Source organism: Acomys minous (genome assembly GCF_964271855.1).
Source record: "Acomys minous genome assembly, chromosome: 2".
NCBI lineage: Eukaryota > Metazoa > Chordata > Mammalia > Rodentia > Muridae > Acomys > Acomys minous.
The window spans coordinates 68,325,663-68,352,633 of record NC_140484.1 but is presented as its reverse complement, the minus strand read 5'-3'; the positions used below and the strand labels follow the sequence as shown (position 1 = coordinate 68,352,633).

Genomic DNA, 26,971 nt, shown 5'->3' with positions numbered 1-26,971 from the left:
TACTAGTGTGTGCGTCATCCTGACCTGTGAGCAGCACAAGGTGAGAACCAGATGTTTCCCAGACCACTTTCTAGCCCATGGCAGGCTTTAGACAAATGTGTCTAGGTGAATCAAAAGCCTGTGAAAACAACTCTTTCCCAAACAGTCAGAGAAGAGACACCCATCAGATGCTCTCTGCTACCGCCAGGTCCCATGGTTTGAGCTGGGGACTTGGTTGGCCCATGAGAGGATTTCTGTGTCTCCAGTTGCCACAGAGACGTACAGGGACAGGGAACATCTCTCTCTGGGCCATGTGATGCGACAGTGCCATTGAGATGAGAAAGACGGTCAGCAGCCAGGATCGGGGACTCCAGGATTTCTTCCTGTGCAGATTCCAGTGTCCACTCCCATCACTCCCTCGTGATGGTGAGCACACCCCGAAGAGCCATAGCTGGCTCTCAGACCATGCTGCCTGTGACCCCGGGGAACGCCACCTTCCCAGCCACAAGGGCGAAGACACCAACGGCGTCCTTATTCTGAGGAGTTGTGTCATCTTCTACATTGAATAAGGAGAGGCCAAAAGAAGGAGGTCACGTGCCAACAGCCTTCCAAAGTGTGTGCCTGCAACCTCTCTCTGAGGCATTGCCAGGTGGCTCACAAACACAGGGTACTCATGAAACCTTGGGTGATCTGAATTAAAATTCAAAATTAATCCAGCCATGGTGGTACACGCCTGTAATCCTAGAACTGGGGGACTAGAGGCAGGAAGAAACATATATTTCAGGCTCACCTGAGTTATATAACAAGACTCTGCCTCAAAGGAAGTAAAATTCACTAAGTTACTTTGTGTGGGACCCTTCAGAGCCTTTGGGATGTTAACACGCCCTGTGGATTTCGGAAAGAGAGCTCAGATTCACCTGACCATAGAGAACTTGGCTTCATCTAAGTTGACCAAGTCATAGATGCACAGAACTCTTTTGGTTGCAAGTAACAAAGAGTTACTAACGCTACTGATTTGTAGCAGAAAGGAAAATACTGAGTTCAAGGCCCTGTCCTATCACCTCTAGGTAAGTGGGCCAGTAAGAATGGACCCACGGATCGCGGAAATGAGACCCGGACACTCAAACCATCTCCCTGATGCCGCCCTCGCTTTGTGCTGCTCGGTCTTCTTTCCCTTGTTTGCAGGGTGCCCTCTCCACCAGGACTAAGATCAAAAGGTTCCCACCACCATCTTTGTTCCTTCAGTGAGTCCTGTGGAGGGACCTGGCCACACCTGGGTCGGCTTCCACTCCAGTGTGTGCGGCTGAGGGTCAGAGGTCATAGATGGAGCCTTTAAACAAAGGCAGACCATTCCCAAAGGGTGTGCTGTTTAGTGGGGGGCAATGGGAGTACAAAGTCATTACTGGGGAGACAAAACACAAAGGCCGCCTTGTAAATAAGGGCTTGGGGTTTACTGCAGGCCTCTCCTCTTTCCTACTTTCTGAACCATGATCTCAGCAAGCATCGCTGAAATTGAGTGTTTGAAAAGATAAAATATCATTTTTTTTTGTTGTTCTGTGACTTAAAGTTGGGAGCCTGGCATGTTTGCAATTTGGTTATAAAAACCAATGGTGGCTGGGTAGGTAGATGTGGCCCTGGAGGCAGAGCACTTGCCTACCATATACAGGGTCCTGGGCTCAACCCTTAGCACTGTTTTTGATTGTTTGCTTGTATGTTTTTGTTTTTAAGATAAGTAGTTAAAATTAAATTAACACCATACACCCCCTTTCTCCAAGAACCCTCCTGAGTTTGATAGGTGTTATCAGTTTTGTCATCTGTCTGTCTGTCTTTCTCCCACACCCCATGTCTACGTGTATGTATGGGCATCATGGGCACACCTAGTGCCCACAGAAGCCAGACGAGGACACTGAAGTTATAGATGATTGTGAGCTGCCATGTGGGTGCTGGGAATTGACCTGGATCTACCAGGAGAGCAGCCAGTGCTCTTAACCGCTGAGCCATCTCTCCAGCCCCCACTGTCGGTTTCATACTGACACAGTCGTCCTGCTTGGACTGGAACTGTGCGTTGGAGGAAAACTGTGCCACCTCTGCATCTCTGCATCCTCTAAGCCTCCCTCCCTCACTTCCCTGCCCCTTAGGAGAGCTCCTGTAGACTGTACGCTACATCGTGCCTGGCTTTGGTCAGTGGTCTATTGAAAAATATTGCTGTGGTTTTATAGATGTCTCACTTCCTTTCCAATATCTTTTTTTTTTTTTTTTCTGGTTCAGAGGACTTCATCAGTTCAGAGTCCACGATCACTGCAGCCGCCTGGGAACAGCCAATCTCTACAGAAGAATCAAGGGGACTCACTGGGAACCGGTGATGGCAGGTAGGGAGCCAGGTTGGGAGCACTGGCAGGTGCAGCCTGCAGCATGGCCCACCCACTGCTTGCTCCAGCACTTGCTCTAATGCATTCTCGCTGGGAAAGGTGGGCATGTGAGAAGTCCGAAGGGGTGAGCCTTCAGATCCATGCTTCACGGAACTCTCTGTGCTTGGCTTAGACCTGCAGGGGCTGGAAAGTTCATAGTTTTTCCGCCCAAAGATGAAATTAGTAATCATACACTTCCATTCCAGCACTGTCCCAAGTAATTTAGCTTCCTGATCAGGACTAAACATGAGAAAGAGAGAGGCATCCAAGGGGCTTAATATGTGGTTTCTCGTAGTCTGTATTCCAGGGTGGAGGCAGTAGGGGTGTGGCAGCAGGCCACAAAACAGAAGATCCGGGAGATTCTTCCTCAAGCCACCCAGGGAGGCTGGTGGCTGGAGTCCGGAAGCCAACTCAGCCATGACCCATGACCAGGCCTGCTTTTCATGGCTCCCCACTAAACCTCGCTCTCACCAGTGCTCTGTGCCCATGAGCCTAGGTACTCACAAGCTAGTAGAGGTGAATATGTGGTCCCCATTAGAGACACAGGCCAAGCATGGTGGAGCCAATTAGGGACCACTTGTGGGTTCAAGTTATGAATAGGCCTTCGATCTGGCCAGCTTTACCCTCTGGAGTAGCTCCCAGGAGTCTGTAATTACAGGCCTTGAAGGAACAAACAGGAGCTTCTTGGACCAAAACTGCAAAGTTGAGTGATCAGCCCCCGTCATGGGCAGTGAAACTGGGTCACAGCAGGTCATAGCACTTCCAAGGCTACATTTAACAAGTGCCACGGTTTTGCTTTGGATGTGTAAGAGCGGCCCCTAGTGGTGGGAATTGCCATGTGGCAAGAGTGAGTGTTTTCTGGGTGGCTAGTGTCCAGAGCGCCCCCACCTGTACCCCCAACACATACAAAGTTTCTCTGTGTAGCCCTGGCTGTCCTGGAATCACTTGGTAGACAAGGCTGGCCTCGAACTCACAGAGATCCGCTTGCCTCTGCTTCCCCCAAGTGCTGGATTAAAGGCGTGCGCCACCACTACCACCACCACCACCCGGCTCCAGAGGAAACTCTTGCATCTTCTTGACATGGACAAGATGGGGTATAGCTGGGTCACAAGAGGTTTTGGGTTTTTGTTGTTTTTTTGTTTTTTTGTTTTTTTTGGACAGGGTCTCACTATGTAGCCTTGGCTGGCCTGGAACTTTATATAGTAGCCCAGGCTGGCCTTGATCTAAAAAAAAAATTCATGAGCGTGCTTCTAGAGAAGTGGAACTAAAGGCATGCCCCCCAGGCCAGGCACAGGAGTGCTACTTTGGATTGCACCTATGACCTTTGTCACCTCAGCATGGGAAGAACCTCCTTGTTTCCCCAGATCCCTATCAGCTGATCCCTGTTCACAAATCTTCTATCCACGTAATAAGACAAAGCTTTTAGTATTTGGATCTAACTAGACTTCTAGGCTGGCTCCAATGACATGGGACTAATAGATTTTTTTTTTTAATGGAATCCCACATGAGGGAACCCACTGCTGGCTGCGACTCAAAGTTCCAAGCACTTCCCCTCCTCATCCTCAAGGGAGTCTTGGCATCTCTTAGGAGACTGGAGGACTTGCCACCAGCTTGTGTCACAGATGGATTGATGAGTAGCAATAGCTCAAAGGTCTTTTGTCCCTTGTTCCTCAGCATTAGTCAATTATTGTTTTTCTCTTGAAGAACCGTCTCTCTGGTCATGTGAAGTGGGCATGAAAGAGTTGGTGTCTAGGAACAAGCAAAATCCTGCTCCCAACTGAGAATGGGGCAATCCTCAGTAAATGAATGCCTGTCCCGGGGCAGAGGCAGAACTCCCTTCAAAGCTACCCTGCCCCTGCTCTCCAGGCACTTACGCATCCATCACGCAGTAGAATGTTTGTAGGAGGCAAGATGGGCAAGGCTCGCGTGTGAGCCTTCGCATCCCTCAGAAGGGTAACGATAGCGTTTAATACTCACTTGCATATGGGTGCCAGATGCCATGACAAACGAGCTATGGATACAAAATAAAATTTTGGCTTTCTTTGAACCATTTCAGCTCTGATCTGAATCCTTAATTCTGCCAAGTTGGTAGGAATTCCCACAGCTTCTGTCCTCAGGTCACTCCTTTTCTTTCTTTCTTTCTTTCTTTCTTTCTTTCTTTCTTTCTTTCTTCCTTTCTTTCTCCTCTTTCTTTCTTCTTTGTTTTTTTGTTTCTTTCTTTTTAAATTTGAGATAAGGTCTTTCTACATAGACCTGGTTGTCACAGACCAGGCTAGCCTTGAACTCACGGAAATCTACCTGCCTCTGCCTCTGCTTCCTACCACCATGAGATTAAAGGCATGCTCTACCACACTTCACCTGATGCCCCTTTTCTAAAGCCTGGTGTACTAAGGCTGTCATCTGACCTCCCCACCCTAGACCTCCACTAAGAGATCCATTGGTGCAGCCGCCACATGGCTGGGCTGCCTTCCTGTAACCTTTATCGCCTAACCATTTCCTGGGGGGCTGCTTCCCCAGCACTTATCCACATCTGAGCCTGAGAAGCCGGTCAGGAAGCCAGAGGAGGGATCCTTACACCCCGACCCCCCCATCCCATCCAGGACTTTTTTTTTTCCTCTCTCTCATCTTCAAACTCGTTTGCCTTCTCCGGTGGCCCAATGGGACAAATGGCATCTACTCTGAAAAGAATACAGCCTTCTACAGAAACTAGCAATAGCTGCAGTAGCTGAGGTGTGGGAGGAAAACAGTTGCAGTGCGTATTCTTATTCTTCTGAGCTCTGCAGCTGTGAATTCAACCCCCTGTGGACAGGGGAAATGCATGTGTTAGGGTTTTTGTTTGTTTGGGGTTTTGTTGTTGTTGTTGTTGTTTTGTTTTGTTTTGAGACAAGGTTTCCCCCTGTAGTGCTGGCTGTCCTGGACTCACTTTGTAGATCAGGGTGGCCTTGGACTCACAGAGATCCACCTGCCTCTGCCTCCCAAAGTGCTGGGATTAAAGGCCTGTGCCACCAAGCCCAGCTGGAAAATGCATTTGTAATGAACATATACAAGCTTAAAATGTATTCCTAAACAATCCAGTGCGACATCTGTTTTCATTGTCTTAGACATAAGCAGTGTAGCCAGGCATAGCAGAGCGGATGCCTAGGAGCCTAGCACTTGGGGTGGAGGCAGGGGATCACTATGAGTTAGAGGCCGGTGTGGGCCACAGCAGAGTGCTCCAGCCAACCTGGACTCTTCAGTTAGACATTGTTTCCAAAAGCAACCAGATAGATTTCAAAAGGAGGTAATATGATTAAAAGTAGTTGGGAGAATACACTGTAGATTTGTGTAGTGGAGACCTTTGATGGGTGAGGCGGTGTCTATAGCCAATTCTCAGCAAAAATGGAGGGAGAACATACAGGGGAAAAGACACAAGTTAATCTTACCAAAAGGTATCTACGCAGGCCTTATCTCCACACCACAAAGAAGGACACAGGCTTAGAGCATCACAGACAAAGTCCCTGTTTTGCCTTAACCATCCCCCTCTTTGAATTGTAGCAGAGAGGGGCTTGTATGTCTCCCAGGGGGTAGGTTCCTCACCTAGAGAGGAGCTTGTCCAACTGCCTTGCTTCCTGATTGCCACATGGTGTCACTGTTATAACTTGACCCTCCTTAATCCAAACTCGGTAAGTGTCCATTCCTGGCTGGACTTGGGTTCCTAAGTGGGGGGGGGGGGGGGGGGTCAGTTCTGCCCTCCCAGAGGGAAGCTAGCTTAATGTAACTCCCCTGCCTGCTCCCCATGTCTACCTGACACAGCTGGTTTGGATGTCTGCATCTGGATTGATTCCAGACCCGTCACATCCTAGGGCCTTTCTCAAATCCTTAAGTATCAACAAAGCAGGAATGGTAGACCCACAGAATGCAGCTGATCTGCTATGTACCCTTCACAAACTAGCAGAGGTCTGAGGCTGCTGGAAGAAGCAGGGCAGAAGCCCCCAAGGGGCTTCTTTGGAGAAACCTCCAATCGTGTGAAGCTGGGAGTTTTTAAATCTGCCACAGAAAAGTTCAGGATTCACTATGAAGCAGTGTTAGAGTGTAATAAGAAAAGATTTAAAAATAGATTCAAGTGAACTGGAGAGATGGCTCAGCAGTTAAGAGTTCCTTGCAGGCCGGGTGGTGGTGGTGCATGCCTTTAATGCCAGCACTCTGGAGGCAGAGGCAGGCGGATTGCTGTGAGTTCGAGGCCAGCCTGGTTTACAAAGTGAGTCCAGGACAGTCAAGGCTACACAGAGAAACCCTGTCTTGAAAAACAAAACAAAACAATAAAAAAGAGTTCCTTGCAGAGGAACAGAGTTCAGGTCCCAGCATCCATATCAGGTGGCTCACAACTGCCTGTAATTCCAGACCCAAGGTATCCAGCACTCTGGTCTGTCTTCTGCTGACACACGCAGTCACATACATATATATGCAGTCATACCCATATGTAAGCAGTCACAAGCATATACATAGTCACATGCATATACACATAGTCACATGCATACATATGCAATCACATGCATATACACACAGTTACATGCATATACACACATTCACATGCATACATATGCAGTCACATGCATATACACACAGTCACATGCATACACACACAGTCACATGCATACATATGCAGTCACATGCATATACACACAGTTACATGCATATACACGCATTCACATGCATACCCACGCATTCACATGCATATACACAAGTCGCATGCATATACACATAAGCATAAATAAAAACAAGTCATTTTAAAGATTAAAGAAGCTAGATTTAAGCATGTGTGTTGGAGAAGAAAGATGCTCATGAGAGAGACAGTGCACACTCAAAACAGAGATTGTGACCGTCTCTCAGGAGGGCAGGTACACATGTGTCCGTCTCTCAGGAGGGCAGGTACACATGTGTCCGTCTCTCAGGAGGGCAGGTACACATGTGTCCGTCTCTCAGGAGGGCAGGTACACATGTGTCCGTCTCTCAGGAGGGCAGGTACACATGTGGCCGTCTCTCAGGAGGGCAGGTACACATGTGGCCGTCTCTCAGGAGGGCAGGTACACATGTGTCCGTCTCTCAGGAGGGCAGGTACACATGTGACGTCTCTCAGGAGGGCAGGTACACATGTGACCGTCTCTCAGGAGGGCAGGTACACATGTGACCGTCTCTCAGGAGGGCAGATACACATGTGACCGTCTCTCAGGAGGGCAGGTACACATGTGACCGTCTCTCAGGAGGGCAGGTACACATGTGACCGTCTCTCAGGAGGGCAGGTACACATGTGACCGTCTTAGCACTAGCTATATCAGAAGATGGTGGTAGTTTCTGAAGTCACTGTTAACAGAGCTTCTCTTATGATTACACTTATCCACCGGGGTGTACACGTGCCATGGTACACTTGGGAGGGTCAGAGAACAATTTGTGGGAGCTGGCTCTCTCTGACCGTGTGGTTTTTTTGGGATCCAACTCAGGTTACAGGGCTTGGTGGCAAGTGCCTTTATCTGGGGCACCATCTTGCTAACTTTATTCACAGTGTTTGGAACAGTTTTGTTTGTTTGTTTTTGTTTTCATCTAATGAGAATGAGATCATAGGATAGTTTCTCAGATTTCATTGGGTAGGATTATAGGGTGACTTAAGAAAAAAATAGGTCAAAGGACTCCTTAGTATAAGAAGGTCACAAGAAGGCAAGGCATTTGTTTTGACTATAAACAAGGCTCATAATCTCAGCAAATTACTGTTTACAGCTGGCAAGAGTATGGTGCCTCGCAAAGGTCACCTGCGCTTGGGCCTCAAGCATGACTGCTAACATTCTCACTTGAAATCTCTGTAAGAAAGAATAGTGCTGGGTGTGATGGCACATGCCTTTAATGCCAGCAGCAGAGGCTCTTGAAGCCAGCCTGGTCCACATGGGAAGGTCTAGGCCAGCAGGAAGGCTCCTGATCTGGCTTTTTTTTTTTTAAAGCAGGCTCCTGGCAGAGGGGAAGAGTTTCAATTTAATGGGATGACTATGGTCCCAAATCCTGTGAGGTCCTTGCTGTGGTGTCTATGATTTATATAGCTGTTCTCAGATAGGCCAGCTCGTCCCAGAGTTCTGATTTCAGTGGCTTTAAACCATATTGTATAGTGAGCAGAGGGACGGAGCAGGGCTGGGCCACACAGTAAATGGGACTTAGGTCCGGGGAGCAGTAGTCTCCCTGATTATAAGATTTACCTGTGTGTTGGGTAAACGCAGCAACACCCATGCCCTGCCAGTCCTGAGGCAGCACCCAGGTGCTTCCTCTGAGCAGCACAGAGTCACAAGGGCAGTGGTTAAACAATCCCTTTCCTGGCTGCTTTTCATAAGACAGCCCCCTGCTCAGAGCAAAGATCCTTCATGTTTGAGTAAAAGCAGGGTAGGGAAGGGTAGCCTAATGGGCTTTGCTGAAAGGCAAAGGTTGTGTCTTATTTCTCTCTGCAAACATGGCTACTGCATGCTAGACATGGGGTTCAGAGCCAAGCGTAATCCTGGAGCAAAGCGGTTCTGTCTACATACAGGCCCAAGGGACCCCGGGGGCGGGGGGAAGCAAGGCTCAGAGAGGTTAGATAAGTTACCCAGGCTCACACAGGCATGAGGGGGCACGGTGGGAATTAGAAGCACCTCACGGTCGATGCCACCCCAAAGCCAGACCCATAACCACAGACTTGCTCTCACAAGGTCCTGAAAGCGTTTTTGTTGTGGTCCTTGGGATTAGAACAGAAAGCCCAGTCGATCCTTCGTGTCTTAATTGCCCCGTAAACAAAGTCGGGCCTTAGAAAGAGAAACCTTAAAAAGGTTCCATGTGAGCCATGAGCAGCTGTGGGGGCTGGCTCTTCAGGTCCCAGGCGCTTGGCAGCACACAGCACTGTCTTGCCACGGGCCTTTAACAGCCTCCCCCCACCCCCCCCTCCCCCCCCCCCTGCGCCCCCCTCTCCCTACTGGCTTCTGCCTAAGGGAAACAGTCATGCTACTTCTGTTTACCCCTGGCCAGAAGGAACTCCAAAGGGGAGTGGAAGGGAAGCATGGAGCCTGCACTCCAGCTGCTGGCTGGCAGTGACAGGGCTAAAGGAGCATTGGGGTCTGCCCATCTGGGGGCAGCAGACTGTTTTAAACTTTAAAAAGAGGACGGGGATACTTTTTTTTTTTTTTTTTGTCACAAGGCAATAACCCATTTATTGGGACAGCTGGGAACATAGAGAAAAGTGGAGAGGGGAAAAAAAAAACCTCTCCTGCTTTTTTTCCATCTAGATAACTATAGTCAAAATGTTAGGGTTTCTCATGCCTTTCTGGGTTTGCTTTCCAGTTCTTTTCTTGAGTGTAAGAAAGCTAGGGTTGGGAATTGGAGAGATGGCTAAGCGGTTAAGGGCACTGGCTGCTCTCCCAGAGGACCCGGGTTCAATTCCCAGCACCCACATGGCAGCTCACAACTGTCTGTAACTCCAAGATCTGACACCCTCACACAGATACATGCAGGCAAAGCATCAATGCATATTAAAAATAAATAAATAAATAAATAAATTTTAAAAAAATAAAAAAAAGAAAGCTAGGGTTTCCCCCCATATATATGTGTGTGTATATAAACATATTTCACAATACATACATACATATATATGTATTCTTTTAAAGCTAATTTTAGAATGGGCTATTTTCAGAATGGTTTTAGATGTTCAGGAAAGTTTAGAAGATAGTATAGGAACTGAAGAGATGGCTCAGAAGTTGAGAGCTATGGACCTGACTTCTGTTCACTCCTGTAACTCCTCCAGCTGCAGGGGATCTGATGTCCTCTTCTGGCATCTGCAGGCCCTGCACTCCCAACCCCACATACACACATAATTAAAAAAAAAAAAATTAAAGGCGTGCGCCACCATGTCTGGCTTTTGAAAACAGAAGAGGAGAAGGAGGAAGAGGAGGAAGAAGACGACAATATAAAAAGTCCCCAGGCACCTTGCTCATCCTCCTCTGAATGGTTTCTGCTATTGTGAATATCGTCAGTTAACTAGTATGTTTGATCCCGTCATTGAGCCAACGCTGGAGCCTTATTATCCCCCATAGTCCAGCATCTACACTAAGGTTCACTGTGATGCACGTGCTATGGGTTTGCCACACCTGCCATGTCGTGATCCCTTCATTGTGATATTATGACTTTTAGGAGTTAGTGCTCTCCTTACACTCTATACGTTCTGGGGACTGAACTCTGGGGTCCAGGCTAATAGAGGTGCTTTCAGCCCTGGAGCCATCTTTCCCACTCCATCTCAGCCATTTCTTTTCTTTTTTCTTTTTCCTGGTTTTTTGAGACAGGGTTTCTCTGTGTAGCCTTGGCTGTCCTGGACTCGCTTTGTAGACCAGGCTGGCCTGGAACTCACAGCGACCCGCCTGCCTCTGCCTCTGAAGTGCTGGCATTAAAGGCGTGCGCCACCACATTCAGCTTACTTTGCTCTTTTTTTACTTAGATGCTTCTGTTATTTGTTTTTTCACTAGTGTTGAACAATTTGATGGTGATACACCTTGGTAGGTGCAGTGTTTTGCCATTTCTTGTACATATAGTTGATATTCTTGGCTATGTCATAGGTTTAGAGTTTAAGGTGAATTTGGAAACTTTTCCTCAAAATTTTTTTCTTTTATTTATTGTCTCCTCTGAGGACTCCAGTTAGACATGTGCTCACTCACTGGCAGCTGCCCCCATACCTTGTTAATAATTCTGTGCTTCTCCCTCGATCTCTATCCTGTTTGGGCATTTCTGTTGTAGTCCAATAGCCTTTTTCTCAGCAGTGTCTCCGCCAGTGTACTCTTGGCTTCATGCCTGGCTTTCACTCACAGAAGTCGAATTCAGGTCTTTCTACACCTTTCGTTTCTGTGTTTGACAGCCTCAGACTTCCCTTTAACCCAGCGGGCATCTCAAATATAGTTATGTTTTTTCTATGACGCTGGAGATTAACCCCAGGCCCTGTGCATGCTCCGTAAGAACTCTTCTGCCAGGCTGCGTCCCTAGCCCGTGACGCCTTTTGTGAACTCTAGGTCTGTTTTGATGAGTCGATGAGTTGCGTTTTCTTTTCATCATGGCTCATCTGTTTCTGCTTCTTTGCATGCGAGGCATTATGAGCTTTAAGCTTTCGGGTAGTAGGTATTTTTATATCCCTATAAATATTCTCGAACTTTGCTCTGGGGAAGCTATTTGGAGCAGCTCGATCTTCTCGAACCTTGCTTTGGAAGGTGGGGTCACTGCTGTGTTTATGTATGGCTTAATAGCCCAGCATGGAGACCAAACCCGTTTTGGTCCCCTGACAGATGCCCTGTGAGCTGTGAACATTTTCTGCTCTGGCTGGTGGGAACCAGAACTATTCCCAGCTCTGTGTCACTCTGAAGTTTGTTCCTCCGTCACTCAGCTGGCATGTATCCAGGCTCAGATGATCTCTGTATGGGCACATGCCAATCGTGACCTCTCCTATTTCTAGAACTTTCTCTCTGTTCATCCCTCTCTTCTCTGGTACTCACTCTGGCCTGGGGATTCTAGCTGTCTTGATCTCTCCGGACACTGACCTCCATCTCCTCAAGGAAGGGACACTGTCACCCTTCACCTACCCCCAGCCCCCCATGCCACCTTCTCCAGCAGGGCAGTTTTTCCTTATCTTCAGGGATTGCCAACTCTCTCCTGCTCTCTGCTTTAGCAGTCGTTCCTGTTACTGAGAACTCTTGTTTTAAATTAGTAATTCTATCTATGACATTCTGCAGCTCAGGCACACTGAAAACATTGAAACCAGCTTATTCAGTTTCTAAGCAAAGGAGAAACTTGGTTCTAAGCTAGAGCTATAGCAAAACACTTGGCATTTGTTCTGGCAATAGTGAGGAGATCCTTCTAGGAAAAATAGAAAAAGAAAAAAGAAAAAAAAAGAAAGGAACAAGGGATGGATGTGGTGGGCAAAATTTGTCTCACTTTTCTCCCCAAAAGCTCCTTGTATCCCAGGCATTTATTTGCAGTCCCCTGGGTCTGTGTATGGTCTCAAATGCCACCTCTGACAGCAGTTAATCTTCCCAAGATCAGCCCGCAGCTGTGGCAGAGCCGGAAGGAGCCTGGGATGTCTTTGTGCCCTTGATAGTAAAGCAGCTTAGTTCCCAGTCATGTGGACGCATGGCCTCCCCACTCGTCCACCACACAGGGCAGTGACACACAACAAAATAGGAGACACACAACAAAATAGACCAAGGACTGGGACTTAGTCTGAAAAGAATGCCTTAATTACATTTTTGAGCTCAGTCACCATGCACACACACATCTCCTCCACAAAATGCATCAGATTCGCTGACACTCAATGGGAGACTGCTTACCTGGGTTTGAGCCCCAGTGCTCTAAAAACAAACAAACAAACAAACAAACACACACACACAAAGAATTTCAGGACTGGAGGGGGAGCCCAGGTGGCAGAGTATTTACCATGCAATCATGAGGACCCAAGTTCTGTCTCTGAACACACATCTTAAAAAGCTGGGTGGGGTATTGCATGCTGTTAATTCCAGCGCTGAGACAAGAGGATCTCTGGGACTCTCTAGCCAGCCAGCCCAGCCTACTTGGTGAGTTCCAGGCCAGACCCTATCCCAAAACAAGTAAAACAAACAACTCTCCCAAGAAAACCAAACCAAACCCCAAACCAAAATACTACAAGTGGCACCTGAAGACAAAACTCATGGTTATCTCTGGCCTCTGCACAAACATGTATACACATATATGTCCTCATTTGTAATTATATATACACAATCACATATGTAAACTCTCAAGATTTCCAGTTACTGAGAAATACTTCTGTTATATTCCCTATTTTTATCATAATTCCTGTAGCATGAAAATTATTTCAATATGCCTATCAAAAAGGCACAGAGCAGCAATGCACTAACCACAATTTCTACAAGATCAAAATTTTCTAATTTTTATCTTGTGATGACAAGATAAAAGATATAAAATTCTATGAGCAAAACACACTTTTCCATGAATGACTGGTGTGTGTCGGGGGAGGGTTGTTTTGATTTGTTTTTGTTTGAGACAGGGTTTTCCTTTGTGTGTAGCCCTGCCTATCCTGGAACTGACTCAGTAGACCAGGCTGGCCTGGAACTTACAGAGATCTGTCTGTCTCTGGCTCCTACCACACCCGACTATTCTTATTTTAGGTGCCCATGAGAGAGTTGCTGAAAAACTTGGTTAAGTAGTTCTTAAATGTTCTTTTTTTCCTTCCCTCCCCTGCACTAAGCTAGATGATTAATGAGTTAAATGACGCACCTTGATCTTGAAATGATATAAAAGTTTACTTTGATATAAATGGTGGTACTTACTCATGATCCAAGAACTAAGGAGACTAAACAGAAGAACTGCAACCTGAGGCCAACCTGAGATACACAGTAAGACTGAGAGAGAGTGAGAGAGACAGACAGACAGACACAGAGACAGATAGAGAGACAGATAGAGACAGACAGGGAGACAGGAAGAGAGAGAGAGGGAGAGGGAGGGAGAGGGAGAGAGAGAGAGAGAGAGCGAGAGAGAGAGACAGAGAGAGACAGAGAGAGAGAGAGAGAGAGAGAGAGAGAGTCAAAGTATAAGCTGAAAGGTAAGAATACTGTGAATTTAATGAACAACACACACACACACACACACACACACACACACACACACACACACACACACCATCTTTCCCAACAACTCATTCAAATCTTTCTTTTTATTGGTCTATGTTGTTGTTGTTATTGTTTTCCATTACAGAATGGTCAAGGAAAGCTAAACCTGAACTAGAAATGTAAATTGGCCCAGCTCAGAGAGCCAGAACAGAGTCATTGAGGAGGTGGCAGCAATCTAGTTGTGTCTTCATAGAGGCCTTTATGGCTCCCCAAATTTGCCAGCTTCCTTCTGATTTCATGGCAGGAGGTCTTGAAGACGTAGAATTGGTGTCTTCTCTTTGGCCAGGCTCTCTGTCTTCCTGCTATCAGAGGGTTACACACAGTACAGCTCCCCGGCCAGTTCAAATTCTAACCAGCTATCATGTGTGTGGAAACAAAGTACCCTTCCCTAGTCATCTTAAAGTGCTGGCAGAGTGCTGGGTGTAGTGGCACATTGCCTTTAATCCCAGCACTTGGGAGGCAGAGGCAGGTGGATCACTGTGAGTTCACAGCCAGCCTGGTCTACAAAGCTAGTCTAGGACAGCCAAGGCTACACAGAGAAACCCTGTCTCAACCGCCCCCCCCTCCAAAAGTGCTGGCAGAGTGTGGGGAGGTAATGATATCACATCTTAACCATGTTCTCAACCCACTGCAAAACAGACAGTGGAGCCAGACGGAGCGAAGAAAGTCAGCACAGTGGGTGGGTGGATGGGTGGATGGATAAATGGATGGACATGGATGATAGATACATGGTCATTCAGATGCATGGGCAGATGAATAAAAAGATGTGTAGATGGATGAATGGGTGGAGAGATGAATGGATGAATAAGTGGACAGACATGGTAGCACTGATCCTCATCCCATTGCTAGCTCAGCATACACCTTCCCAGACTAGACTGCTGACATGCAGGGTTCTAAGGAGGATGAGCTTGTCCCAGCACACAAGCCATATCTCACCAGTGACCCTGACTAGCTTAATTCTTCTCCCAGCAAAACTGGACCAGTGAGGACTGCTGTTCTCAATTCACCAGATAGGTGTCACCTCCTCCTCGTAAGGTGGTTGAAAGGACACAAAGAACATGGCAGAACAAGACAGAAACATCTGTCTTTGTAGAGAACTGAAGAGGGTTAGGAAGGTCTCTAGTTTAATAACCAAGGCAGAAATGTGGGGACCTGGGCATCCCTTATCCCCACCCACTATGGCGCCCAATTTCTGGACAAGAATCAGGTTTGGTAACTCCCAGGCCTGTTCTAACTCACTAGCTCCACTCTGCCTCTGGCTTTCCTTTTCCAAGAAGAACATTGGAATGCCATGAGTAATGGCAATGACGTTATATGGAGAAATCCTTTAATCTTTTGAATTAGAGTCATTTATGAATAGAAGTCATTCCCAGACATCTGTGCTGTTCAGTTGGTAATAAGTGACTTTTTTTTTTTTGAGACAGGGTTTCTCTGTGTAGCCTTGGCTGTACTGGACTCATTTGTAGACTAGGCTGGCCTCGAACTCACTAAGTGACTTTCTATATACCTTTACTATTGGGACTTGCCAGCAGACACAGGGGCTGGAACTAAGGCATACTGCCTCACCATGACTTTTCCAAGAAGCATTTTAAAAAGTGTTTTGCCTTTGTGGGCCTCAGCTTCCTCATCTGTAAAACAAGAGGCTTAAGATTAGCAGGCTATAGAAATGCTGTGGCTGTAGGGAAGAAAAGTACTCCTAATCTTCAGCTGAAATGCTAATTGGAGAATATTGCTATACATTTATTATATTTGGTTCAAGTTCACTTGTATCCATCCATCTATCTGTCCACCTGCCTACCCCCATCCATCTGCCCATTTATCCACTCATCCATTTATCCACCCATCTGTCCATCTGTCCATCTGTCCATCCATCAGCCTATTTATCTATCTGTCAATCTACCCATCACCCACATCATCATTCGTTCATCCATTGGTCTATCTACTCACCCACCCGTGCGTGAACATCCACGCATATGTTCATCTATTCTACAGTATTATCTCTTGTCATATACCAGGCATTATGAGTACTGTGTTGAAAGTAGGCAAGGATCCAGATTTCAGGGTGGGGGAAATTGTCATCAATCCCAAGGATTGTCACTGTGCCTAATGCTAGGTGGCCCTGGGATCCAAGGCCAGAGGGGCTTCACTGAGATTTCTGAAGAGGAGCAGAAAGCCTCTAGCTCCAGGTAGCCCTATATTAGATAGAGCAGGAGATGTCAGAGGCTGGGCCACAGCTGTCAGGAAAACCCACACAGGTGACATTTCTAAGCCATTGCTCTGCCTGCTGTCCGGAGTTCAAAAAGAAGGGAGCTAGGGGACATAGGAGGCAGATAACCGTGCCTGTCCAAGTGAGAAGCTGGCGTAGACAGTGTACACAGAAAACAGCTCTGAAGCCAGGCGATGTCTTGATCTGTCTTTGCATCAACAGTTCCTCCCTTTCTTCTGGCTATACCTTTTCTGGGAACATTTTTATTCATGTATACATGGGAGACATCCCCTCTGCCAAGCTGATGTGTAGACTTAAAGGAAGTTGTAGCTTGGAGTGCTTAGCATGGGCTTGGCCAGAGCAAACGCTAAGTCCATGGCAACTTTCCAACGCTGCTGTTTTGCTTCAGTTTGTTGGTCTTAATGGCCAGGGATGCAGCAGCCATATTTATATTCTCCAGGTAGCCTCCTTCTAGGTAAGCAGCACTGGGCGTTTTCAGACCTGTACATTTAGGAGCCTAGTCAGATATGTCTGTACCAAGGCAGTGGGGAGCACCTTTTCTGTATCCCCCAAAATGTTCCTTTAGGGTGCTGTATGCATAGTCTGCCCCAGAAAGAAACTGTCTTTTGTCCTTCCCGATCCTCAGAGCTGAAAGACCTCCATTGAGGACAGACACTTGCTGCCCCAGCTGATTGTGAGCACAGCCTCACCCCCCAGACATTTTCACTCAATCTTGAAGCATAAAAGGAATTATGTCAGCCGAATTAACACAGAACCCTTAACAGACCAGTTCTCAGGATTTCCCCTCCCCTAAGGCAAATCTGCTACTGGCTTTAGTCTAACTATAAGAATTGCTTCTGATGGGTGATCAAAGAGATCCTTGGTCTGGCCTTATGCTAAATAGACCAACCTTGGACTCTTATTCAGAGGAAGTTGTTGTGTGTCGCACACTCAGTAGAAGATTCATTCTTGGTTGCTCTCTCATGTCAGTGTACAGAGCTGCACGGATCAGCCTGTCTCAGATGCTAAAGACTCCAGTCAGCTGTGGACTCCTCTTCACTGGCAGTCCCTGCTGGAAGGCAGTCTTGGAAGTAGTGGTTTTTTGTTTGTTTGTTTCATTTCCAGTGGGATAAAGGGGCTCGAAGGGGCTGCAGTTCTCAAGCTAGCTGGCATATATGGAGCACTCTATTAGTCTCATCCTCTGCTGAACTGTTTGGCCTGTTCCTGGGCAGGACATACTGAAATGTAAAGTCCTTGTTAAAAGGAAAAGCCTCCAGGTGGGGCTCACAGCAGTAATGGGGCCAGTCCATTGATCTGCATATCATTATTCCGGCTCCCTTCTGGGTACTTCCCGAAAGGCCAAGGTCACAAGCTTTGCTCAAACTCTGGGCAGCTTTGCACATGCCTGCCAGTGCTGGGCCAGCTGTCTTCATGTTCTGGGTGACCACTTGTACACAACCATCATTCTTTACTCTGCCTTTGATAACTTTGCTTTGGGGTCATAAAATCCTAAGTTCCCCGGGAGGCAGAGGTAGGTGGATCGCTGTGAGTTCGAGTCCAACCTGGTCTACAAAGTGAGCCCAAAACAGCTAAGGCTACACAGTGAAACCTAGTCTGGAAACACACACACACACACACACACACACACACACACACACACACAAAAGCTAAGTTCCTTGAAATTTTAGCCAGCTCCCTTTTGGGTCCTTAGGCACCCACCCCTCCTCTTATGTGCAGAATAGGCATTAAGTAAAGATGGCTGACAGGGCAATGGGATGTCCATATGTCCTTGGAGGACATAGATGATGTCCCTTGCAGAGGTGACTGGCTTGGCAGAGACGCTGCAATGGGTGGAGTACAGAGCCTTCTCTTTTCCTTGGAAGCTTTTGTCCTTTCAGGCAGCACGCAGGGAGAGTAGGAAGATGTCCAAGCAAGATCCAAGTGCAGCCTCCCTGTTCTGTGTTCTCGGCTGCAAATAGCGGCGGCGGTAACACCCATGGCATCTACTGCTCACTAGGTTTAATGAGACGATCCATGCCAAGTGTTGACATCATTCCCTCCGTTCCTGTTTCTCCACTTATTACTTTGGAAAGACTGAAAGCTCGAAAGCATCGAAAAGAAAGGACAATAGATGTTCATTCAGTAGACGTCCATATGCTTGCTTTATTGGTCTACTTAGGCTGCCATGATAGACCACCAGCCAAACAACTGAGGTATTTTCTCACAGCGCTGGCAGCTAAAAGTGCAGGTCAAGGTGCTGTAGGGATAGTTTTTGGTGAGGCCTCTCTTGCGGGATTGCAGAATTCATCTTCTCACAGTGTCCTTGTGTGGCCCTCTTCTGGGCGTGTGTACCCCTGCTGTCTCTGTCTTTTTACATAAGGACACCAGTCTTCCTGGATTAGGCACTCACCCTGTGATCTCATTTAACTTTGCCCGCTAATCTCCAAATAGTCATATTGGGCATCAATATAGACTTGGGGGGACATACAGGTCAGCCCGGAGCACATATTTATAAATTGGGGTGGTGGTGGTGCTGGGTAGTGTGTATTCTGTGTGTGTGCACATGTATGTTAGAGTTTGTTTACGCATGTGCATGTGGAAGGTAGAGGTTGACATTGAGTCTTCTATTGTTTCCACCCTATTTCTTAGATTTTAATTTATCTTATTAAAATAATATACTTGGAGAACCATTAAATGACTGTATCTTGTCAGACACAATAAAAAACAGTTATCAAAGGTTGTATATGCTTTCTTTGATTGTTCCTTAAATAACTTTAAAGAAAATGACTTTTTATTTTATTATTTTATTTTATTTATTTATTTATTCTTGTTTTTTGACACAGGGTTTCTCTGTGTTAGAAAATGACTTTTTAAAGCCAAAATGAAGCTGGAAGGTTAGCTCAGCAGTTGAATGTGCATGTTGCTCTCACAGCGAACCTGAGGTTGGTTTCCTACACTCATGTTGGGTGGCTAACAACCCCCTGCAACTCCAGCTCTAGGGCTCCCAGCAACCCCTGCTGGCCTCCAAGAGCACTAAGCACATATTCACCCTCCCACCTACCCCATCCACAAAACTGAAGATGGGAAATAAAACATTTAAAATTAAAATCCAAAGCTTTGGGAAAACTGTATTTTTGTTAACTTTGCCCTAAGTAACTTTTCTCCATACCAGAAAATACTTTTTTAAAATATATTTTATTAATTTATTCATATTACATCTCAGTTGTTATCCCATCCCTTGTATCCTCCCATTCCTTCCTCCCTCACATTTTCCCCTTTCTCCCCTCCCCTATGACTGTGACTGAGGGGGACCTCCTCCCCCTGTATATGCTCATAGGGTATCAAGTCTCTTCTTGGTAGCCTGCTATCCTTCCTCTGAGTGCCACCAGGCCTCCACATCCAGGGGACGTGGATACCAGAAAATACTTAATCATAGCAAGTACATAGAATCACAGCTATAAACAACAACCAACGCCCTAAGAAACAGCGCAGGAAACCAGGAAGAGAGGTGACTAGCCTGTTGTAAGCAGTAAGCACAGAAGGGTGTTTTTCATAATTCTGTGTCATTCGTTACATTGTTTATAAACTTACAATTCAGCTGGGTGTGGTTGTTACCTGTAACCCCCAATGCTTGGGAGGTGGAGGCAGGAGCATCAGAGATTTAAGCTCAGTCTGAGAGAGCAAGTTCCAGCCCCTCTGAACTATGTAAGACCCTGTCTCAAAACCATAAAAATACAATAAAGCAAAAATAGCACTTAAAACAATAGAGAACCGAGCAACGTATTAAAATATAGCATGCAGTGATCTGCATTACAGTAATCGGAGGGTTGGTAAGTGACGGTGGTGCCCTCATTCTGAGCCAGGTTCCTCTCAGTTCCCTGAGTGTGTCACAGTAGTCGGCTTTTTTTTTTCACACATAGGTAAGCGTATTCAAGTTAGGGCAACCATGGTATGAAGGTATCAGCTCTCAGGTAATGTATGCTGGTCAGTGGAGAAAGTCCATTTAAATGACAAGTGACTTGGGGATAATGCCTCTCACTGCATCACCATAAATTGTGAAGAATCAACTCTATTCAAGAATAGCCCTCATCTGGCATGGTGATGCACACCTTTAACCCCAGCAGTCGGGAGGCAGAGGCAGGTGAATCTCTATGAATTTGAGATCTCTATGAGTTTGAGGCCAGCCTGGTTTAAAGAGTGACAGCCCAAGCTACATATTGAGATCCTGTCTCTAAAACAAAACAAAATAAACAAACAAAGAATAGCCATCAATTTGAAATCACAGTTCTTCCAACTTAGGCCTCTTTTTTCAAATATGAAGGATCTTGGAATGCTTGTGACCATCTTGTAACTATCCAGAACTTGTTTACCTTTGACCTACTCCACACGTGATAAGCTGAGGAATGTACTTGCCTGGCAGGAATGAGGGCCTTAGTTAAAAGTCCCCAGAATGCACATTTGAGAAAAGACAGGATTGTGGTGTATGCTTCTGATCCAGCTCTGGGGAGGCAGAAAGCGGCAGATTCCTAGAGCTCAATGCCATAGCCTGCTTGGCAAACTCCAGGCCTGTGAGATATTCTATCTCATAAAAATGAGGTATTGGGACTGGAAGGATAGTTCAGCGGATAAAATCCTTGCTGAGCAAGCATGGAGACCTGAGTTCAAATCCCGAGAACCCGAACCAAAGTCAGATATATAGCAGAAGCTTCTGTACCGCCATGCTGCTAAAGGAAGACGGGAGGCAGAAGCAGGTGACTCCTCCTGACGTACACAGAAGAAAAAGAACAAAATATTCTGTCTCAAACAATGTGAGGATCAACACTCCACATACACGCACACATACACATATATGCACACACATGTGCGCACACCCTGGGTTTTTATCTTTTTTTTTTTTGGTTTTTCGAGACAGGGTTTCTCTGTGTAGCCTTGGCTGTCCTGGACTCACTTTGTAGACCAGGCTGGCCTCGAACTCACAGAGATCTGCCTGCCTCTGCCTCCCGAGTGCTGGGATTAAAGGTGTGTGCCACCATGCCCGGCTTATTTATCTTATTTTAGTTTATTACCATTGTCGATGAATTTCCCTATTTCCCTGCCTACTACTGACCGGCATGGAAGGTCCCACACCTGAATGTTTGAGACTTCCCACATTGGTTTTTGAAGAAGCAAGGACATGCATGATGATTATGGGCAGACCCCCACAAACTGCATGGGGTTCAGTGTGGTTTTTTGGTGGAGGCTCCCGGTAGCCTTTTGTGGGGGTCAGAGTGGGGTCATTCTGCCTGGATTTGGCTCTGTCTTTAGCGTCTGTGAGAACCAATGAAACAACTCATGTTTTGTTGTTGGCAGCACTGGTCTAGGAGGCTCTGCTTCAGAGAGTGCTGTCAGCCTGGATCCGTGCACTGTATCCCCAGAGGTGACTGAGCAAGGGAAGCAACCCCAGGAAGCCAGGGGACCAAAAGGTTCTCCACTGCCCAGATCATCTCTGTCCCAGGAACAGGTGTGCCCCTCAGCCTCCATGCCGCTCACCGAGTGCCCCCCAGAAGGTTGCTTGGCAAGCTCGAAAGCAGTCCCTGAAGATGGTACCGTCACTCATCACCTTAGAATGGAACCTTCCCTCAACGTCCCAGGGGACACCTTAGGAACATTTGCTCCCCAAAGGGATGGCTCCACCCAGCACTCTGTGGCTGCCACGACCCCCAGTGCTGAGGGAGACAAGGAGCTGAAGGAAAAGAGCTCGCCTTCCAGTTGCGCAGGCCAGTCGCCAGGAATTTCCCTAGTGCCTCTCCAGGAGCCAAGGATGGAGCTGCAGTGTGGAGAGGGGGACTGGCCTGCTGGTTTCGAGTTCCAAAGGAAAGAGGATATGGCTGACCGTCCTCCCCCAGAGTCTGCCACTAAGGCCCCTGCTACTACTACCACTCAGCCAGGCATGGAAAGTTCAACTGTCCCTGAGGAGTCACTCCCCAAACTTGAGACCGTGGTCCCACAAGATCTAGCCCTAAAGTCGTTGGACAGAGAAAGAAGCGGAGCCGAGGTGCTACCTACGAATTCAGGGAAGAATTTGGAACTTCTCGAAGGCTGCCATCCCTCTAAAAGCAGCTCAGAGGCTAGCCCTGGGATGGGAACAAACAATGCCTCCCAGGGAAGGGGCCAGAAGAAAGCGAAAGTGTGTCTGCCACCTGCAGAACTGCCCGCAGACCCACAGGGTCGTGCCACAGCACCGGGAGACAATGGCTCCAGTGATGCTCAGAGCCAACCACAGACAGGGACATCAGGAACTGAGCCCCAGCAAGCTATCTGTGTGGCAGCAGCCAGCCAGCCGGGCGCAAGCTTGCTTCTGGATCCTGAAGCCCCTCCATTCACTAGAAAGAAGGAAACACACACAGCTTCAAGTCCCACTGCACACACGGCTGCTTGGAATCCTGTTGCCCCTGAAGAGCCCAGGTTGGCCAAGGAGACGGTTTCTGAGGCTAAGGTGCTAGTTTCTGCAGATCTGGCCACAGAACAGGTGGATACAGAGGCTGTGGAACTGAAGACAGTATCCGATCTCAGAACACAAGAACCACCAGGAGGTAGCCTCCAGGGGATTCCTGCCCCTTTCTTGCAGGGGCAAAATGATGCAGTCTTAGAAGGGGTGTTGCTGCCAACTTTCTCCCATGGGGTTTCAGCTGAAAGTTCTAGAAGGTCAGTGGGACCAACTGATGGCCCTAAGGATCTCAAGAATACTGAAAATAGAGTTGTGGCCATAGAGGAAAGCAGATCACTCCCAGACAACTCTAAGGGACAAGAAGCCACCAGAGCCCTTGATGGTACAGCATCTGAGAACCATGCAGAAGAGATGTCACAAGCCTTTTGCTGCACGACCCATCTGGAGACCAACCAAGATGAGGTTTCTAAGCCACATAGTAATACAGAGAACAGAGTTATTCCCAGCTCAGGCTCAACACAGCCGCCTACACAGGAGGTTGCCAGCCTCATGGATGGGCCCCACTCTGGGTCAACAGAGGCACTGCGACAGGTGGCTGCTGAATCCCATATGACTGGCACAGCTACCTCACTGCACAAGCTCCATAAGGAGGACCCCGTCCTGCCCTCAGCATCGGACGGAACTGGTGAGCACGTTCCCTCCCAAGAAGCCATCGTGTGGGAAAGTTCGAGATTGCAGACCAGAAGCCCCATCATGCTTCAGGGCAGGGGAGGATTGGGAGCAACAGAGTCACTTCCTGCTGTAGAAGCTGAGAAATCAGAGTTCCGCTCTGCTGCAGCTGTGGAGGAGGTACCCAAAGCTGGGGAGGTGGAGAATATACTGGAAGTAAGCAAGAACCACTTGCCCTTACATCAGCCCCACAGTTGTGGTGGGGAAGGCTTGCCGATATCCCCAGGGCAACCTTGTAGGCTGGAGAAGGTTGAGCCTGCACAGGAAGTCCATGCTGATGTATCACCTCTCCTCAATGGGAAGAACTCAACAATAGGCCATGGACTTACTATGCTTAGTCTGCAACAAGATTGTAAGGAAAAACTGTCCTGCCCAGAGGACAGCATCCCAGCACCTTCTAAGGACCCTCTCCAGCCATCCCAACTAGACTCTGGAGCATCTATATTTGCTGTTCTTTGTGAGAAGGATCAACCACCTACAAATGGGCAAGGGGCTTGTCCAAGTGGCCCACTTCTGAAGAAGCTGAATACAGCTCCTTCCCCGATCCCAATGCCAGAGGGAGAGAAGCCTTGGGTAGATGTGATCTTGCCTCACAGAGGAAAGGAACAGGCTTTAGAACCTCCCCCCGAAGGCAGCCCATGTGATACTTCAAGTTCATCACCCAAGGATACAGTTCTGGGAGGGCCGCCATCGGAGGAGTCACAAACATCATCAACCCCTCTGGGACAGAAGTTGCCTGCACCAGGGGAAACTGAGCACGAAGGCATAGGCAGTGGCAGTCGGCCCTTGGACATCCTGCCTCCTGCAGGAAACTTGGGTGGAAAGGATAGTTGCAGTATTGGGCAGGGGCTGAGCAAGTCCCAACAGGAGCTTGCTGATGCTTTGAAAACAAGCAGCCAGCGTGAAGAAGCATGTTGTGGGGACTGCATTTCAGAAGCAGGTGACGCACTGCCCCTGCCTCAGGCCTTCTGTAAGACAGAGGCGGCAAGTAGAAACTTAGCAGAGGCCCCGCCTTGTCCACCGGATTCGGTAGCTCTCCCGAACACATCACGCCGCTGCTCTCCAGACCCAGTGCCTACCAGCCCCAGGGTCACACCCACCCAGGATGCCCTAGTGAGTGAGGCCCGCGATGAAAGTCAGGAAGAGTCAGGCCCACAGCTGGAAATGGAGCAGCCGGGCACATTGGGTGCAAAAGCACAGGGCCTTCTTGGAGGTTTCCCCACAGCGGAGGAGCAAGATGGTAAAGGTGGGTTTCCTGAGGTGAATGTTGATGTCAGTGAAGGAGACCCTGGGATGCAGCAGGCTTCAGACGGACCGGAAGCTGCTCCGAAAAGCAGCTTCTTTCAGACTGAGCAGAGCCTCATCTCCACCCTGACCGAGGCACGTCAACTTGAGCAGCTTGAGCCTAGCTGTGGGGGTGCCTTGTCGCCAGCTGGAGAGTTGGATGGGATCCCCAGAAGTACTGTGGACATTCTGGCACAAGGCACTGTTTCAGGCCCACAGAGGCTTCTGCAGGATGAACCACCTGAAGAGGTTGTGCCTGACACCCCTTACCTGCATATCAATGGTGCTGCCAGGAAGAATGCAGAAGATGGCAGCAAGAGAACTGTTCTCTCTGAGGACCCCAGAGCATCCCATGAACGTCCTTGCCCCGTAAAGGAGCTTCCACTTGCTTTGGAAAACGACACCCCTGGAAAGGTATCTGCTGTCTCCGTCACCACACTCTTGCACCCAGGAGCTGCAGGTGGGGACATCTGTGCAGCAGGGGCTGGAAGGAGTAGCCCTCCAGCTGGAACCACTGAGGGACCTGGGCATGTCATACCCTACCTGGACAGGATACCTTTCCTGGCCAAAGATGAGCAGACGACAAGAAAGGTGCATGTGGCTGCAGCTCCAGAAGCAAATGCCAGGCCCTCTGAGCTGGCAGCATGCCCTGCCCGTGAGGGTACAGCACAAGAGACAGGGGTTAACAGGGAGAGGGCAGAAGAACTTACCCCAGATCTGAGGGTTGTTGCATCGGGGAGTGAGGGTGCAAGCCCCAAGCAGACCAGCATAATAACAGGGCTTCCTGACTTCAGAGAGCACATCACCAAGATCTTTGAGCAGTCTGTGCTTGGAGCCCTGGCTGTCGATCGGCCCCAGAGTATACCTGGTAAAAAGGTAGCAGCTCCAAAGAGTGTGTTGGTTGAGGGCCCTGACGTAGCACTGAGCCCAGAGAAGCTTCTAGATGGGGCTCAAGGAGTGGCTGCCGCCCCTCTCCCTGGACCTCCTGCTGGACTCCAGGCGCAGATAAAGCGAGAGTTAGAAGCTGAGGCTGAGGTTTCTCCTCCTTTGGTTCCCCAGGATCCAGCACCAGAGGAGCAGGTGGGTCTGGTGGACACAGCCTTGGAGGAGAACGGGCCACCTGCCAATGCTGGGGGAGAGAAGACCTGTGTCCCATTGATAGTGACAAGTGAGAGGCTAGACGGAACTGGAGAGCCTGGCCAGGGAGCTCAGGCTCACTCACAGCAGGGCACAAGCAGACAGGAATTAGCATTGGGTCTTCCCTCCTCTGTAGCTGTTCAGGGGACACCAGCAGGAAGCGCTCCTGGCTTCCCTGTGGCTTCCCAGAGCACCGCAGACAAGACTTCTGCTCAAGGTGACAGAAGTCCTTCTGGCAAAGAACTCCTGGGAACATTGGCCAGTGACAGTCAACACGGAGAAGATGCCACCTGTGACCTTGCTCACACCAAGGGGCCGAGTGATCTACCAGGAGCCACCTGTGCCCTGGAGGACTCGCCTCCTAATGTGACTGGATCTAACAGTGAGCCCCAGGTCCCTGCCACACTTGGGGGTGAAAGACAGACGGAAGTTGCTGCCAGTACTGCAGTCATGCAAAATGTGCTGGGCTACCAGGATGCCCCCGAACCCCAGGCTGGAGAAGTGTTGGATCCTCCCCCGGAGCCTAGCAAAATGGCAGGAGTTGCTGAGAAAGCAGAAGGTGAGGTCACGCCAAGCACAGCTGAGACGTGGGCATGTGTGTCTGGTGACCTCCTTGAAACAGGTACTACAAGGATGTTTCCCCCTGTGGCAGGTGACTCAGCACTGCCTGAGAGCTGTCAGGACTCAGGAGGATGCTCCGCCAGGGTTCAGGCAATGGAGGACACAGCCACCTTTCAAGGGGACAGCCAGGTCGGATACCAGCAGGCCAAGGAACAGCTGGGGCCTCAGATCCCTGCTCCTGTACAGGATGGGACGACAAGTGTCTCTTCACCACCAGGGCATGATGAAAACAAAGACACGAAGTTGGGCCTCTTGGCTCCAGGAGAACTCCACAATGACAGGTACTGAGGTGCATGCAATGTCTATAGGTTCAGATGCCATATGATGATCGCTACCCTCACGTTGAGTTAGTCAAACAGATGGCTGGCTTTCAGGAGGCTAGGTTCCCTATATCTGAAGGGCTAAGTAGCCCCACTTTACTCTCTCTGGCTGTGCTGGGATTCTGAATAGTAGTGTGAGCGGGGTGGCTGGAGGGATGGGAGCTATTTAGATGACACGT

At 48.4% G+C, this 26,971-nt stretch overlaps 1 protein-coding gene across 15 annotated transcripts in view; it reads left to right on the top strand.

Moving 5' to 3' along the window:
* The window catches only part of TACC2 (transforming acidic coiled-coil containing protein 2), a 217,279-nt gene that overhangs the window by 45,659 nt on the left and 144,649 nt on the right, over nucleotides 1-26,971 (top strand). For 12 of the 15 annotated variants that reach the window (XM_084772662.1, XM_084772666.1, XM_084772669.1 and 9 more), the window contains 2 exons: nucleotides 2,248-2,348; nucleotides 21,624-26,753. In XM_084772662.1, the coding sequence (XP_084628788.1) occupies nucleotides 2,248-2,348; nucleotides 21,624-26,753 (5,231 nt within the window). The remainder of the gene's footprint in view (nucleotides 1-2,247; nucleotides 2,349-21,623; nucleotides 26,754-26,971) is intronic. The other 3 variants (XM_084772656.1, XM_084772655.1, XM_084772668.1) reach the window with 2 other exon arrangements.